Source organism: Psammomys obesus, unplaced genomic scaffold, assembly GCF_907164565.1.
Source record: "Psammomys obesus unplaced genomic scaffold, mPsaObe1.curated_primary_1811, whole genome shotgun sequence".
NCBI lineage: Eukaryota > Metazoa > Chordata > Mammalia > Rodentia > Muridae > Psammomys > Psammomys obesus.
The window spans coordinates 15,024,546-15,040,605 of NW_026596244.1; the positions used below are offsets into that span (position 1 = coordinate 15,024,546).

General features: G+C 44.0%; 1 protein-coding gene across 8 annotated transcripts in view; it reads left to right on the top strand.

Moving 5' to 3' along the window:
• The window catches only part of Arhgef11 (Rho guanine nucleotide exchange factor 11), a 105,271-nt gene that overhangs the window by 76,178 nt on the left and 13,033 nt on the right, over positions 1 to 16,060 (top strand). For 5 of the 8 annotated variants that reach the window (XM_055596527.1, XM_055596528.1, XM_055596525.1 and 2 more), the window contains 9 exons: positions 2,160 to 2,202; positions 3,447 to 3,543; positions 3,627 to 3,749; positions 6,321 to 6,344; positions 7,568 to 7,712; positions 8,135 to 8,234; positions 12,761 to 12,887; positions 15,611 to 15,790; positions 15,869 to 15,916. In XM_055596527.1, the coding sequence (XP_055452502.1) occupies positions 2,160 to 2,202; positions 3,447 to 3,543; positions 3,627 to 3,749; positions 6,321 to 6,344; positions 7,568 to 7,712; positions 8,135 to 8,234; positions 12,761 to 12,887; positions 15,611 to 15,790; positions 15,869 to 15,916 (887 nt within the window). Of the gene's footprint in view, positions 1 to 2,159; positions 2,203 to 3,446; positions 3,544 to 3,626; positions 3,750 to 6,320; positions 6,345 to 7,567; positions 7,713 to 8,134; positions 8,235 to 8,800; positions 8,831 to 12,760; positions 12,888 to 15,610; positions 15,791 to 15,868; positions 15,917 to 16,060 lie in introns of all 8 variants that reach the window. The other 3 variants (XM_055596524.1, XM_055596526.1, XM_055596530.1) reach the window with 2 other exon arrangements.

Here is a 16,060-nt window from a genome sequence, read left to right on the forward strand (position 1 = left end):
TGTGTGTGTGTGTGTGTGTGTGTGTGTGTGTGTGTGTGTGTGTGTGTAAGTAAAATGTTCACTGGGATGGCTCCTTATCTTGAATCAAGTGCTTTCAGTGCTGTCTCCTGCAGGAACATTCTTCTGTCAGCTTTTCTTTTCCTTCTTGGGTGACCAACACACAAGATTGTGCATGGCTAAGACCACAGGGATTTAGTAGTATCCTGGGCAGTTCATATCCATAAAGTAGGAATCAGGGCTCTGTACCAGGCGCTGTTTCTTGTTTTTTTTTCTGAGAGGATGAGGGAGAGCCTTTGTGAGAGGCATGTTTTCATAGGGAGGTTGTCAACACCGGGAAGATAGAGATGGGTTTTTAAAGACCTTTGGCCTCTGAGAGGTTAGGATTTCTGGATTCTGTTCCTGCCTCTCAAAGTTTTGTCTCCCCTTGGGCTGGAGAGATGGTTCAGTGGCTAAGAGCACATGCTGCTTTCCCAGAGAATCCAGCTTTGAGTCTCAGCACCCACATGGTGGCTTACAACCATCTGTAACTTCAGTTCCTGGGGATAGAGCACTCTTCTTCTGGCCTCCACAGCACCATGTATTACACATACATACACTGAGGCAAAGCACCCATACACATAAAATAAAAGATTTTTTTTAATGTAAAGGTTTTATCTCTTCTGTATGTCTCTTTAGTTCCACATATAGAATGCACACTACCTCTCTTTAGAATATTTAGAGATAGAGCAGTGGTTCTCAACCTGTAGGACAAGACCTCTTTTGGGGTAGATGACCCTTTCACAGGGGTCACCTAAGACCATCAGAAAACACAGATTTTTACATTGCAATTCATAACAGTAGCAAAATTACAGTTATGAAGTAGCAACAAAGATAATGTCGTGGTTGGAGTTAGTACGACATGAGGAACTGTGTTAAGAGTCAAGCATTATGAAGGTGAGAACTACTGAGATAAAGGCTTCTGACTACTCCTCAAACCTTGTCTGCCTTTCCTTCCTTGGATGAAGAAACAGACCCAAGAACATCAGGTAATCTGAGTCAGTGAGGCAAGAAGGGTGAGTACAAGTTTTCAAGATTGAGCCAAAGTCACTTTCGCTTAAGGAAGTAGAGAGGGAAAGACTTGTATCTGGGAGGAAGCGCCTCTCTTTATCTGAACTGGGCTCTCAGGATGTGTCGGGATGCTGCTGGCCAGAGCATCTGCCAGCAGATGGCATTCTTCATCTTGACTTTATAATCTGATCAGCTACACTAATTCCAAATGATTTCATTCTTCTCACAGGTGACTACTAGGCTTAGTGAGGTTGGAGAAATTGGTTTTCCTCAGTGTTTTGTATTTACTGCCTTGAGTGGGTCTTGAGTAAGGAGATTAGGGCTGCCAGGTACTCTATGTCATCATTCACAAAACCATACCAATATCCAGCCATGGCAAGAGGTTTAAGGACACATGCCAGAATATCATGCTAACTGCAGGACTACTTAACACATACCGAGCTTCTTCCACTTAAAACAAAGGAGAGGAGTAGTGACCCATCAGATAACAAAGGTTATTCTCTTGGGACCACTTGGAGGCAAAGGAGAGTCTAGCAACTAATTTAACACTGGTCCAGTTTTGGAACATGCCATTCTACATCTTTCATCAGAATAAAAACAAAAAAAAACTGTTTGGCCCTCTGACATCAGCTCAGTGCTGGCTCTTTGATCACCTCCCCCTGAGGGGGGAGCAGCTTGACCAGGCCACAGAGGAAGACTATGAAAGACAATCCTGATGAGACTTGATAGGCTAAGTTAGATGGAAGGGGAGGAAGTCCTCTACTATCAGTGGACTGGGGAAGGGGCATGGGAGGAGATGAGGGAGGAAGGGATTGGGAGGGAATGAGGGTAGAGCTATGGCTGAGATACAAAGTGAATAAATTGTAATAAATAAAAAATGATATTAAAAAAAAAACTGCTTGGCTACCCTCAGAATGTACTGTCAACTTGTCTTGCAAACTCATTTGTGATTTCCCAAAGTCCTAGCCTAGAATTCATGTCCAAAGTTGAAGAGTTTAGAAAGAGGGAAGGGTTGGTATAGACAAGAGAGGAAACACTCTCTTGTGCCCCTGCACACTCCAGTCTGCTTGGTGTGTGCAGCCTCACTTCTGCCCCCACTTTCTGTTTTTCAGCCTCTCAGAGTGAAGATTCCTGAGGTGTTGCAGGCTGAAATTGGTAAGTTGCCTCATGGATCAGGTTGACTTTTTGGTGCCCTTCTTGTACTGAATTCTCAGGAAACACCAGAGATAGAAACACAGTAACTGCCCTGTACTGAGCCGAATCCATAGATGGTTGTTCCAAAACACTTCACACTTAGGACCAGGCACTAATAGATACTACCCCAGAGCTCATTGCCCTGTCCTAGGAAGATAATGGCATAGTTAGGAGAGCTGAGTTCATTTTTTCCAACCCTCCATGGGACTCCCAGGCCTTACTCCATCCCACCCACTAAGCCAGAACTTCTACACTAGTGTTTTGAGGTAGAAACAGGAAGATCAGAAGTTCAAAATCAGCCTTAGCTACAAAGCAAGTTTTTAAGGCCAGTCTAGGATATATGAGACTCTGTCTCAAAAAAAAAAAAAAAAAAAACAACAACTTGAGAGGCTGAGCACAGTAGTGTTTCTTAATAAGATGGAACTAGCAGTCTGTACTTGGAAAGAAACAGTTATTGGCAATGATACAGGAAGGACGAAGGACAAAATACATGTACCTAAAGCAGCTTACTCAAAAATAGACTAAGAGACTAAGAGGCCTGGCATAGTAGCACATGCCTTTATTCTCTGCACTCAGGAGGCAGGGTCAGTCAAGCAGGCCTGAGTGTGAAATCAGCCTGGTCTGTATAGTAAGTTCCAGGACAACCAGGGCTACATAGCAAGACCCTGCCTCAACAAATAAATAAACGAATGAAGAAATAAAATGAGGTTGCCATTTCCAAGGCCTTGGTCTAGCCTATGTGGTGCTAGAAGTCAGAACAGGAAGGGTACGCCACTTGGTTCTGTGATGTATGAAAGGCTTCTGTTTTCTTAGGCCTTTGAAATCATGTCACAGCAATAGAAGGAATACGTATATATAAAAACTACATGTTAATGTCAGCAGACATTTCAGAATATACACAGTGAAAAAGGGCCTCAGTGTGCCTTCTCATGGAGCATTACACATCCAAAGAATAATTTTGTCCTTTGATAGGACCAGAATGATTCAGCTTTAAGCCTGACAACCTGAGTTCAATTCCTAGAATCCACATAAAGGTGGGGTGAGAACCAATTCTACAGAGTTGTCCTCTGCTTTCAGGCTAATGAGCGAAAAAGCCAGTTTTTTTCCACCCAGCATCACGGATGCAAAACCACTTAAGGTGCTTAGCAGAAATTATCTCCTCTCCATCACCCACCTATTCTACCTTCTCTGGTCTCCCACTACAGACCTGCGCCTACGGAACAGTGAGGACCCCCGCAGTGTTCTCTGTGAAGCTCAGGAAGCAGTCATGCTGGAGATCCAGGAACAGATGAATGACTACAGGTTTGCAGAGCCCCTCAGTGTGCCCCCATGCTTCCACGCCTGTTCAGGCTGATACTTGTTTTTCTATTGTATCTCTGGTGTAGATCAAAGCGTACTCTGGGGCTGGGCAGCCTGTATGGTGAAAATGACCTGCTAGACCTGGATGGGGACCCTCTTCGGGAGCGCCAAATGGCAGAGAAGCAACTAGCTGCCCTTGGAGATATCTTGTGAGTGTTCAGTTTCACTCCTCCCTGTGAACTTAGCAGGCAGGTTGGCAGGTCTTGTAGGTCTGGTTTCTACCTTCCACTTCTTTAGTGTTCTTTTTCACCAAAAGACAGAAGATCCTTCTGCATTTGTGCTGAGGCAGTTTATTGGTGGCTGTGACACTCCAGTGCCCCCAGAGCACCTTTAGGAGAGGGTAAGAACTGACTTAAGGAACAGCACAGCAGAAAACTAGAGCACCTTTCTGGGAGCTTCAGCACAGCTGTTCCCACTGTGCTTCTCCAGTGCTTTGTTTCTTTGTTGTTCCTTTGAATTTATGTGTCTTGAGTTGTTTTCACTGCACAGATGTCTATGCCATCATGTGTGTGCAGTGCCCAAAGAGGCCAGAAGAGGGTGTCGGACATTCCATACCACCTCCATAGCTAGAGTTATAGTCAGTTATGAGCCACCATGTGGATGTTAAGAATCAAACTCAGGTCCTCTGGAAGAGCAGCCAGTGGTCTTTACCACTGAGCCATTTCCCTAGCCCCTCAAGTCTCATTTTTTTTTCTTTTGTTTGTTTGGGTTTTTTGTTGTTTGGTTTTTGGTTTTTGTTTGTTTGTTTCATTTTGTTTTTTAACACAAGGTTTCTCTATGTAACAAGCCCTGCTATCCTAGACTTGCTTTGTAGACCAGGCTGGTCTGGAACCCCGGCTGCTTCTGCCTCCCAAGTGCTGGGATTAAAGGCGTGCACCACCATGGGCAGCCCATGTGTTGTCTGTGATTTGAATCTCAGGGCAGGAGTGATGACTGAACTCTGGGCCTCACATACTAAATGACAAAAGTTAGCCTACGTGAGCTTGGTAGTGTCAGTGACACAAGCCTTCCAGTTTGACAGATATCAAATGTGTTTTCTCTGTGTGCCACTGTATGATGTATCTCATGAACATCGCTGTATGGACACATCTAGTGGTTGTTTCCTCTGTGGGCATTATGAAATGATGAGAAGAGGCAGCAGTATATAAGAATTACATAGATTGGCAGTATGTTAATGATAATAAGCACTGGGGGAGGAAACAGGATGGGGTATAGATGGCTTGGAGTACCAGATTGGGTTGGGTTGCAGATTTTAAAAGGCTAGTCCAGATGAACTGCCTGGCAAAGGTAGTACTTAGTCAGTGGAAGAGATTGACTAAATTATCCCTGACATCTGAGAAAGCACTGTAGACAGAAGAAGCCAAGTAGAATGTGCTCAACATTTAAGGAACAGTTATGAAACCAGTGTGGAAGAGCAGAGTGAAAAATATGTGATGAAGCCAGGTAACAGGAGGGGGTAGCACATAATATGGGGAAGATTTTTGTCTTCACTTGGCAAGTGAGGAACTGTTGGAGCTGCAGAAGGCTACACTTTGGGTGTCAAAAGAGATGGAAAAGCTAGGATGTTCAATTAGAAGTCTCCTCCATAGGAATCCCCACAAATGATGATAAAGGGATAGCCATGGAAGATGTGAACAGAGGTTAGCTTTTGGTGGAGCTGAGCAGTAGAATCACTAAGAGAACTTTCTAAAACTTGGGTGTGGAGTATGAAAGAAAAGTCAGAGGAGGGAGTCCAAGAGTGTCTTACCAAAGCTACTGTCAGTCACTCGGCACAGTTAGTAACACAGGGAACAGTTTGGGATCAAACTGCAAATTTGAAGACTAACAAGCAAGGCCCAAGTTTCCATTCACTGAAAAATAAAAATTAGCAGGTGGAATAGGCCTGTAAACCCAGCTACTTTGAGAGGCTGAGGCAAAAGTCAAGGTTTCCCTGAGCTACTGAAATAAAACTCATTAGGAGGACCAAGATTTAAAAAAAAAAAAAGATTTTAATGGCAGAGTATATAGTGCAGTGTTAGAGTGATTGCCTAACATGTATAAGACGCTGCGTTCAATCCCCAGTACTAATGAATAATAAAGAAGGAAGAGCAGGAACTCTGGACTGGAAAGGGAATCACACGGCAAGCATGGTCTTCACAGGCTCCACCTCCTGCCTTTCTGCAGTGAGGTGGCAGTAACTGGTGCCTCTAGGCTGGAGGTGGGGCTGGGCTGGGCCTGTTTGGAGATCTTAGAAACCCACCTTAGAGAAGTTTCTATTTTAAAGTCATATTTTGTTCTTACAAAATAGGAGCCTTCTTGTGGGTGTTTTAAAATTAAATAAGTTTATTGTGTGGATAAAAATTATAAAAATGCCTGGCCCATAGCAATCCCCAAACATTCATTGCTATTACCATTTGCCTCTTGAAAATAAGCTTCTTTGGGTCAGGCTTCAGTTTTCATTTTTAACCTCCTGATAACCTTATACTCTGAAACAGAAAACAGAGACTGAATTTGCCGTGTCCCACTTTGAACTAGAAAAACATTACTGTCATTATTACCATTGTGGTAGTTGAATACTTGAGGAAATACGAACTCTCATCTGAGCCACAAGGCTCCAGAACTATGACCAAGACCCTTGAATCTGACCTTGTTCTCCCTACCATCCTTCCTCTTTTCTCCAAGAAGGGACTTCCAGCCTCTGCTCCCAGAACAGGTCCATGTCATCTGTTCTTTCATTACAGGTCCAAGTATGAGGAAGACCGGAGGTGAGCAAATCCATGGTGTGGTTCATTGGCAACACTCAAGGTGGGAAGAAGCAGGGCTAGGCTCTCCTGTGCTTTCCATTTGTGCTCCACCCAAGAAAGCTGTGACATTGCAGGGCATTAGTCTGTACGAGTTTAGTTCCCAGGTAACTAACCATAACATGCAGGACTTAGGTCCAGATCTTTGATGCGTAGAGACCATCATAGGGTGTAGGTCTGTTCCTTGGTGAAGCAGGCTGGCCCTCAGCTCCTGACCTGTCACACCTGCCATACGTCTACCCACAATACCCCTGAGTCTCCCTTCCAACTCCTTTCCCTGTGGAGAGGTTTTACCTCCCAAAGAAATGGTGTTAGCTAGTCTGTGGTGGTGGCACTAGCAGAGAGGAAAAAAAAGCATTTTCTTTCTTGGCATATTTCTTTTAATCTTACATATTGGCCTTATTATTTTTTTGTCAGCTTAAAATGGGTCTGCATTTCCTGCTTGCACACACTTTGTTAGGGAAGAGATGGGCCATGAAGCCAAAGTGAAAGCAGATAATTTGTACTGAATTATAAGCTGATAGATTTATTTTAAGCACAGAGCTCTGGACAGTTCCATTTGTTTGTGGCAATTAGAAGCATCTTGATAACCCTTTGCTTTATCTTTCTTCTTCTCAGGGATTGGGGCAGATGAAGGCTATATGCCTGCCTTAAACCTCATGTGTCTGTTGTTCCCATTATTATTATTATTATTATTATTATTATTATTATTATTATTATTTATTATTATTCCTTCTTCTTCCTTCTTCAGAATGGAGCAAATGAAAGCTGTATGCCTGCCTTAAACCTCATGTGTCTGTCTTCTCAGGGATGGGGCAGATGAAGGCTGTGTGCTTGCCTTAACCTCATGTGTCTGTCTGAGGTTGGCTACAGGCTCATCTTCCAGGCCTTATATTTTAGGGACTTTATGTTCCCATCCACTCACCGTCATCCTTTTATAGGGAGAGAGTACGAGAGTACTACTTAGATTTCTCTCTCTCTCTTTCTCTCTTTTTTTTTGGCCAGCTCCTGACTGCTGTCACTTGTAATCATCCAGACTTGAATTTGAATATGTTAACTCATAACTCCCCCTTTTCTTCTTCATGGGGTGCTGTGGGGAGATTGTCTTGAGCTGGGTTTTGGTCTTTCAGCCTTTTGTTAAGAAACACTGATCGACCTTTCTGGTTCACAACACTGCTGTCTTGCAGTGCTCCCATGGACTTCGCTGTTAATACCTACATGAGCCATGCTGGGATTCGTCTTCGGGAGTCACGACACTCCAGCACAGCAGAAAAGGCCCAGTCTGCCCCTGACAAGGACAAGTGGCTGCCTTTCTTCCCTAAGACCAAGAAGGTAACAGAACTGCCCTGGACCATAGCTTTTCTGGAGCAGTCCTCTGTGCTGAGGCAGACCAGGAAAGCCATTTCACAGCCTTCCAGCTACATTCCTCTCCTTTCTGCAAGTCTGACCATTCAAAGCCCTTATCAAAGGTCTCAAACACAAAATCACAGGGATGAAGACAAAGAGTAAAGAGGGAACTAACTAAAAATCACCAGTGCCATCTTCCAAAGAAGAAGTTCTTCCACAGAACTATTCAGTAGCTACAGCTGCTTCTGAGTTCCCAGACTAAGATGGAACGTGTTCATTAAGATATAATCAAACCTCAGTCAGCTTTCCAATGATTTACTTAGGGCCAGTGTTGGGAACTGGGGAAGAGTAATTAGCAGACATGTGTGAGTGTTGAACCACCTCCAAACTAATATCTCCTATCTCAGCAGAGCAGCAATTCCAAGAAAGAAAAGGATGCGTTGGAGGACAAGAAGCGAAATCCCATCCTCAGATACATTGGGAAGCCCAAAAGCTCTTCTCAGAGCGGTGAGTATCTTGGAGAGCAGTAGCCTTGGCCATTCTTTGCTAGAGAACTCAGCCCTTCACCTACCCAGGAAGTAGAGGGCCTTCCTGTGTTCTGCAATCTAAGGCCTAAATTCTGGAGACTGTAGCTTGCTCTTAGTACTGCTGCTGTCTCCCTGTGTCCCGTCTTGTACAATCTCACTGAGGTAGGTAAATGTTTCAGAGCCGGGGGACCAGTGCTTGCCCTTAGCTCTTAGTCTGGGAACTCAGAAGCAGGTTTCTGGCTCTGTGATACTGTTGGTAATAAAACACTAATGGCCCTTCCACTGATTTCTCACCAGCATGTGTCATATGTCAGAAATGGTCAGTCTTGTCAACCCTGAGTTTCAGTGGGAATCTGAGTAGTGATGTGGGCCTGCACTGAACATGGGGACACAGGGAGGGGTGGGAAAAAGGGTCTCTTCTGGATCTACTTTGGTTTTTGTCACTACCTTTTCATTTTCCAACTTGGTACAATTTTTATTTTGACTCTTGCGACATTAATTTGACTTTTCATGGTTTACTTTTGTTTTTGTTTGTTTTTCTTTTAGCATTTCATATTTCCTTGTCCCCTGTGGAAGGTAAAAGGACCATTTTCTTTGGTTTTTATCTTCTCATCAGCATCAATTTTCTGCCTCCCAAGGTTTTGCTCTTTTCCATTTGGTCCTATCTGGTCCCTCCTTCCTTCTTTCCTTCTCTCCATCTTTCTTATATATTCTTCCTTTCTGCTGTAGCTTCTCTGTAACACAGACTGTTGGATCTCTCTTCTCCACTGTGTTTGCTGCCAGATCTTGTTACTTTACCTGGTTTCTGAGAGATAGAAACGCCCCTTTCCCCAAGTGGGGCTTCCTTGAGGTTCTGACAGAGATCAGCTTTCTTGGCTACAGGTTCCCTAGCCTTTGCTCTTTAGGGTATATTAGCTTGTCACTGTAACAAAATATCTGAGATAAACAACTTAAAAAGATGAAGAGTTCATCTGGGCTAATAGTTTCAAAAGTTTCAGTTACTTGGCCCCATTGCTTTGTGGTATGGTAAGACGGTGTGTGGCATGTGGCAGAGGAAATCTGCCTAAGTCATGAAACAGGAAGAGAAGCTACTGAAGTCTGAGTGTCCTTTTCAAGGACATACCTCTCCTTATGCCCACCTTCTAAGTAGACCTAACACCTAAAACACTTACCACCTCTCAGTCACACCATTAACCTAGCCATCAATATACAAGCTTTTAGGTGACTGTGTACAGGAAGCAAACTCTACTAGACTGCAATGTGTATTGCAGGGAGATAGAAACAAGAGTACTCAGGTTTTCATACAATGAAAAAAATAACCAATTTTCAGTTGTTTTTTTTTTTTTTTAATTACAAGTTGCTAATAATTTTTCTGTGTTTGTATCCGATATTCCTGCTTAGGCCCATAAATTGTAGTAGGGGAGAGAATATTGAGTTGGATGCTAGGCTGGGCTACATGTTTGAGACAGTAAAGTACTTGCCACAAAAACAGAGAACTTGAGTTTGATCCCCAGCACAGATATACATTCAGTCAAAACACCCATATACATTTAATAAATATATTTTTTAAAGTAATGGTATACATGTGTGATTGCATCAATGAGGAGCAGGTGGAGGCAGGGAGACCCTGGGGCTCCCTGATCAGCCAGCCTAGCTGAGTCAGCATACCCCACATCAGTGAGACCGTGTTGGGAGTGGGAAAATGTAGTCTTTTCTTGAGGATTAACATTTGAAGGTTAGGTTTTACACACACACACACCCAAACAATAATTGATCTAGGGCTACAGGTTGGCTCAGTAGAGCACATGATCTGCATGTGTAAAGACCTGGCTTTGATTCCCAGCACAGCAAAATAATAATAAAACAAATTACACATATTAACGCATAAGAAACTTACAGCCTACATCAAAATGTCATAAAATCAGTTTATTTTCATCAGTAAGGTCCATATGTATGCAATTAATTAGTATTTTCAAATCATGCATAGTGGCATACTCCTATAACACCAGAACTTGGGAAGTAGAGGCAGGAGGATTGGGAAATGACAGTCAGTGTCAGCTACATAGTCTGAGCCACATGAGATCCTGTCTCAAAAAAAAAAAAAAGTACAAAAAATTATTAATGCTTTTTAGGTTCCATAGTACTTTATACATGGAGAGAAAGAGAGATAGAGAGAGAACAATAGAATAGTCATGAAATTCTGTTCCTAGAACTCATTTTATGTAAAAATGGCAATTTAAAGTAGTGCCTTTAGAATTATTTTAAGTTACTGATGTTACATGCTATCTTAAGCCATAAAGATAATTCTTGAAAAAATTTTAACTTGTGGAAAAACAAAAGAACAGCCCTAAAATCCAGGCCCATTATTGGAACCAGGCTACTCCACTACTGAGTCACATCCCCAGCTCCAGGCTCACAGCTGCCAAAGTCTGAGGCAGCAGTAAGTTGTAAGACACTGAGCAGCTCCACTTCAGGAGCAAGCTTACTTTGTGCCAGTTTGAGAGAGAACACGAATGCACACGGTGGGCTGGAAAGATGACCAAGCAAGAATGCACACAATGAGGCAAGGTTGCTGAGCCCCGCAGAGCATGGTAAAGGTGCCAGGGATCCACGTGTTCTCTTTTCTCAAGATTTATTGTTGTTGTTGTTGTTATTTCTGATTGTGTGTAGGCATGTGCACATGAATGCAGGTGCTCACAGAGGCAGAGAAGTCAGAACCCCTGGAGCTGAAGAGACAGGCAGCTTCTGTCTGCCTGATGTGGTTGCTGGCAATGGGGCCCTGTCCTTCTGAAGGAGCAGTACACACTCTTATCCTGCTTGAGCCTCTCTAGCCCCATTGTCAATCCTCATGTTCCTTAATTCAGAGTTTATCACTCTGCTTGATTTGATTTGGGCTTCTAAAATTCCTAGGACATCAGCCAAGTGTATGTCTACATCTGAAGATCAAACACCCACTGCCAGGAAGACTCAGTTGACACTCAGAATCAACCCTCCCATCGGTTTGTCTGGTTGCTAATAACAATTCATGTGTATCAGGGACTATAGAAGTCAAAGGTCAACCTCAAGTGTCAGTTGTCATGAAACATGTACCTTGTTTGTTATGATGGTCTGCCTCTCTCACTCGGGCCTGGGGCTCGCCATTCTGCTAAGCTAGCTATCTCCATCTTCATACTACTGGAATTACAAGCACTTGCCACCACACCTGGCTTTTTATGTGGGTGTGAAGGGTTCAACCTTGGTCCTCCCGTTCATGCAGCAAGCACTTCACTTTCTGAGCTATCGCCCTGGCCCACATAATTCACTTTTACTTAGTTCTGTCATCACTCAAGAGACTGGAGGAAAGGGGGCAACTGATGGGATTAAAAACGGGCTCCTTTCTGCTTCCTCTTGTTACTCTGAGTTACCCAGCTCTACCATATCTCAGAGCTGCCCCTGCTTTTTGCCGCAACCACACGCTGTATAGAGCACACCTAGACACTTTTCAGCCAGTAGTAGACTCTGCCTCGTGTTCTCAGACATAGGGACTTCTAGATTCTTACATAACCATCCAGACAGTCTCACTGTGGGCGCACAGTAGGCCATCGAGTCTGCAGCCCCATATAGGAACCACCCTGTTAAACACACACCCAGCCACTTAGAGAGTGTGAGAAAGCTGCACCTTATCCACCTGCCTCAAGGATGGAGCTGTACACATAGAAGAAAATGGACAAATATTTTTTTCTCTCAGGCTTGGGAATTTTCCTGTGAAAGTCAGGTTTTTGGGACAAGGTCAGGCTTGTTCTCATCAGGTCAGTGCCTCCTTTGTCCTCTACCCCAGCCCTGCTCTAACCTCATGTGACTGTCCTGACTCTTCATCTCCTCTCTGGCTTGCAGATGCCAGGCTTGAGTCTTAGGCCCCTTCTGCAGGGTTTTCGATATTGTGTCTTGGCTTCCTCCCCATCTCTGCCCCTTGCTTGTTCTTGAACAAGACTGGCTCCCTAAGATGGGGAAAGACCTATAATTTAAATACCAGAGAGTAATGTGTCACCTCTATTCTAAGACATTACCTGTCACCAATTCTTTAATGATGGAGCTCAAAGCTGGCCAGAGGATGAGATGTGATGGAAGTTGTGGGGTGGGGAGTGTAGGGGGCAGGATGTTCTAAAAGTAGTAGAAATTTGAGAAGGGCCTGAGATTTGCAACATGAAAACATCCTCTGTAGGCGTTTGGTTCACCTTTCTGGCTTCCTTTTTTAAACCTGCTATGTGACTTAAGGAAAACTTAGTCATTGTTTTCATTAGAATATGAGTATTCTAAACCCTCTCATTTTATACATGAGAAAGGGAGAGTGTCCACCCAGGACCACACAGCATAATCACAGAAGAGTGAGGGCTAGACCATGCTCCTGTCTTCTGGTCCCATACTGTTCTCATCTATGCTTGTTCATTGCTCTGTCTTCTGGGCTAGAGGGGAGTAAGGGCCCTGGAACAGAAAGCATAGTACCCTTCATTTTCTTTTTGCCTGCAGTTAAGCCAGGCAATGTGAGGAACATCATTCAGCACTTTGAGAACAGCCATCAGTATGATGTCCCAGAGCCGGGGACACAGCGACTCTCAACAGGAAGCTTTCCTGAGGATCTGCTGGAGAGTGACAGGTAGCTGTAGCTGGATGGGGCCCACCAACTGCCCAAGATACGGGGCATGGGCAGGCTTCATCACTAGGGTTTAATTGCAGCTGCCTTGCTCCTCTCCGCTAGACTATGAGGTCCCACCATAGAGCCTGCCACCTTACATAGCTGCAGAAGCATAACTATGTGTTGGGAGTTGGGCCAGCGGGAGATCATATGAACAGCCTTCAGGTTGATCCTCTAACTACTAAGCAGTGGCATTCCAAAGTGGAACTAGGTTATATTATCCAGCAGCTAATCAGGAAGCACTGGGTGACATGGAGAAAGGACTTTGCATGAAAAAGAGCAAAGACTTGGAAAATAAAAGGCTGGAAGAGGCTAAAGTAAGTCTTTGCTTCTTAAGAAGAAAATTTAATCTAAGCGTGATGGTCACTCTTTTAATCCCAGCACTAGAGAGGCAGAGGCAGGTAGAGTTCTGTGAATTCCAGGTCATCCTGGTTTTCATAGAGAAACCTCTGAAAATAATAATAATTATTGTTGATAATTATTATTAAAATGCTTAGAAAGGAGTTTTTGTAGACACTTTAAAAAATAAACAAATAACCGAGAATAAGTCATCCATCTCAGCCAACCACAGTGTCAGTGGGTTCAAGACAGATTGTTCTTCCCTTTGCAAAGAAAAGGAGGGCAGGTATGGTGACACATGTCTGTAATCTCAGGAGGATCACCTGAGAGCTCAGTGCCAGCCTAGGCTTAAGTAAGACCCTATCTCAAAAGGGTTGAAAGGGGTTGGGAATTGTGTTATCTCATTTTTTGCATCTCCATCAGGTATCAGGTTCCAAACAAGGATGTTTGTCTGGTTTTAACACATGCTGTACGATTTACTTGCTCCTGACTGGCATAACAACAGTCAAGTCTTGGCTACAGCTAGCTTTAAGTAAAGATTGCCTATAGTCAGAAATACCTGTGCAGATTCCTTAAGTCACCCTTGAGGTATAGTTCTACAGCCCTTGTATAGGAAAATGATCCTATTGTAAATCAAGTCTGAAAGCCACTGAGGAATAGAGGTAGGCAGAGAGGCAAGCTTGCAGGCAGCAGGGTAGATACTCTATCCATTTTGCCTTTGAGATCACTGTCAACTCTGAGTCAGGTGTTCTTGCTTGAATGCAAGTTTATTCTTTCTGTTCTGTATTAGGCCTTCATAAACTTAGTGCATGTCAAGGGACTTGACAAAGATTTGGGGGCAGTAAACTTTGAGAGTTGTGCTATGGAGAGAGGTCACAGTTATATAATATTTGCAGGTAAATTTGACATGAGTTACATAATTGCTGTGGCAGGTGTGGTAATTTAAATATGTCAAATATTTTAAGTTTGGGAGACATTGTCAATACCTTGAGAAAACCTTTGAAACCACTTACAGACTTGTATCCTTGGCCTTCCTAGGGAATTTGTGCTACCTAAGATAGTCACCAAAATCCTAAAAGTATTCTAAGCAGAAGCCTTTGGGGTTTTTTTTGTAAACTCCTTGGTAACCTTGGGAGAACAGCATGCACAGGAAGATAGTTTAGGTTGCCTTAGCTGCTCAGCAGGTATTGAGTACCCAAGGTTCTTCCAGGAAGTTACAAAGCTGTACAGCCCTCTAACTGTGGTAGAAGAGGTTTATAGTGCTGACTGAGGACACAGAATACAATGTGAGTTGACCTGCATTCAAATTGTTCTTGTAGATTTCTGAGGGTTAAGTTCAGTAGGTCGTCAAGATGTTTACAAACTCTGAAGATAAATTCAGGCCCTCAGGAGGAGAGCTCCATGTTTTAGAGTATTTAGTAGTATAAATAAAGATTTGAGGTACTTGGCTTCCTGCTTCAGCAGCCTGCTTTACTATCGAGAGCTCTCCAGACATCTCAAGGCCTTCTGTGGTTCCAGACACAGAACAGAATATAGATTAGTAATATGTCAACAAAGGGCCAGCCAGCAGGGCCTGATGGTATCCAGGGGCATCTAAGGGTCAGGGTTGCTCGCTGTGTTAAGGGTGATGCACTGTAGAACTCAACAGAAAGCAGTTCTCAGTTGTCAGTATTTTACCAAGCCCCAATGCCAGCCAGATTGAACCCCTGACTGTGTATAACCAGACCCTGGAAGCATCCTCCCCAGCCATTCCTCCCTGGAAAGGAAATAGCAGCTTAGGAAGGGTTTTGTCAGGAAAAGAAGAAATCGGCATCACAGCTAGAGAGTGAGGATGCTACAGCATCTTCAGACAGACAGCCTAGGGAATTATGGAACCAAGGTTGGGGAGCCGTAACCATACCTTCCTCAAAGAGGATCTTGTCAAGGGAAGACCTACCTCAAACAGCATCAGAGAAGAGAGTAGCTGGTCCAAAACAAGCAAGGTGCACTGGCCATGAGTGGCCTTCTGGGCAGGGAGGTCAGACCTTGTAGTTCCTGATGAAGGGTTATATTATCCATGGGTTTTCTGAAAGGATCATGGCCTCTTAGGCATCTGGGCACACCACAAAGCTGATTCTCTTAGCCCCTGGCTTCACCTTTCTGATAGCTCAAGGTAAAGAGGGGAAAGTATCCAGTAAGTGCACTGAGAGCAAAAGAGTCTGTGGAGCAGCCAGAGCAGCATGTCATTGTATAGCTTCTGGACCCTCATGTTTAGACCTGTGGTATTGAGGCACCCTTGAAATGGGGTAACAGGTAAAAGATATCCATAATGTCAGATCTCAGAGCTTCTTGTTCTTCTCTGGCAGTTCACGCTCAGAGATTCGCCTGGGCCGTTCTGAGAGCCTTAAGGGCCGGGAAGAGATGAAGCGATCTCGGAAAGCGGAGAATGTGCCCCGATCTCGAAGCGATGTTGACATGGATGCTGCTGCTGAGGCCACTCGCCTTCATCAGTCAGCTTCATCCTCTGCCTCCAGCCTCTCCACCAGGTGAGTAAACGCCAGAGAGCACATCCATTGCTATTTAGTATGATGACAATAGATTAAGAGTTGGCATTTTCTCCTCAGGTCTCTTGAGAACCCAACCCCTCCCTTCACCCCCAAAATGGGCCGCAGGTAAGTGGTAAGCACTGTGGTGCCTCTGTTTAATCTCTCTGTGGCACATCTGTGTTGAGCCACCTTCCCAGATATGAATCTCTTCTCCATGTGCCTGGGGAACACAGGTTGGGTAGGAGAGTGACAGACAACCTCGAGTGTAAG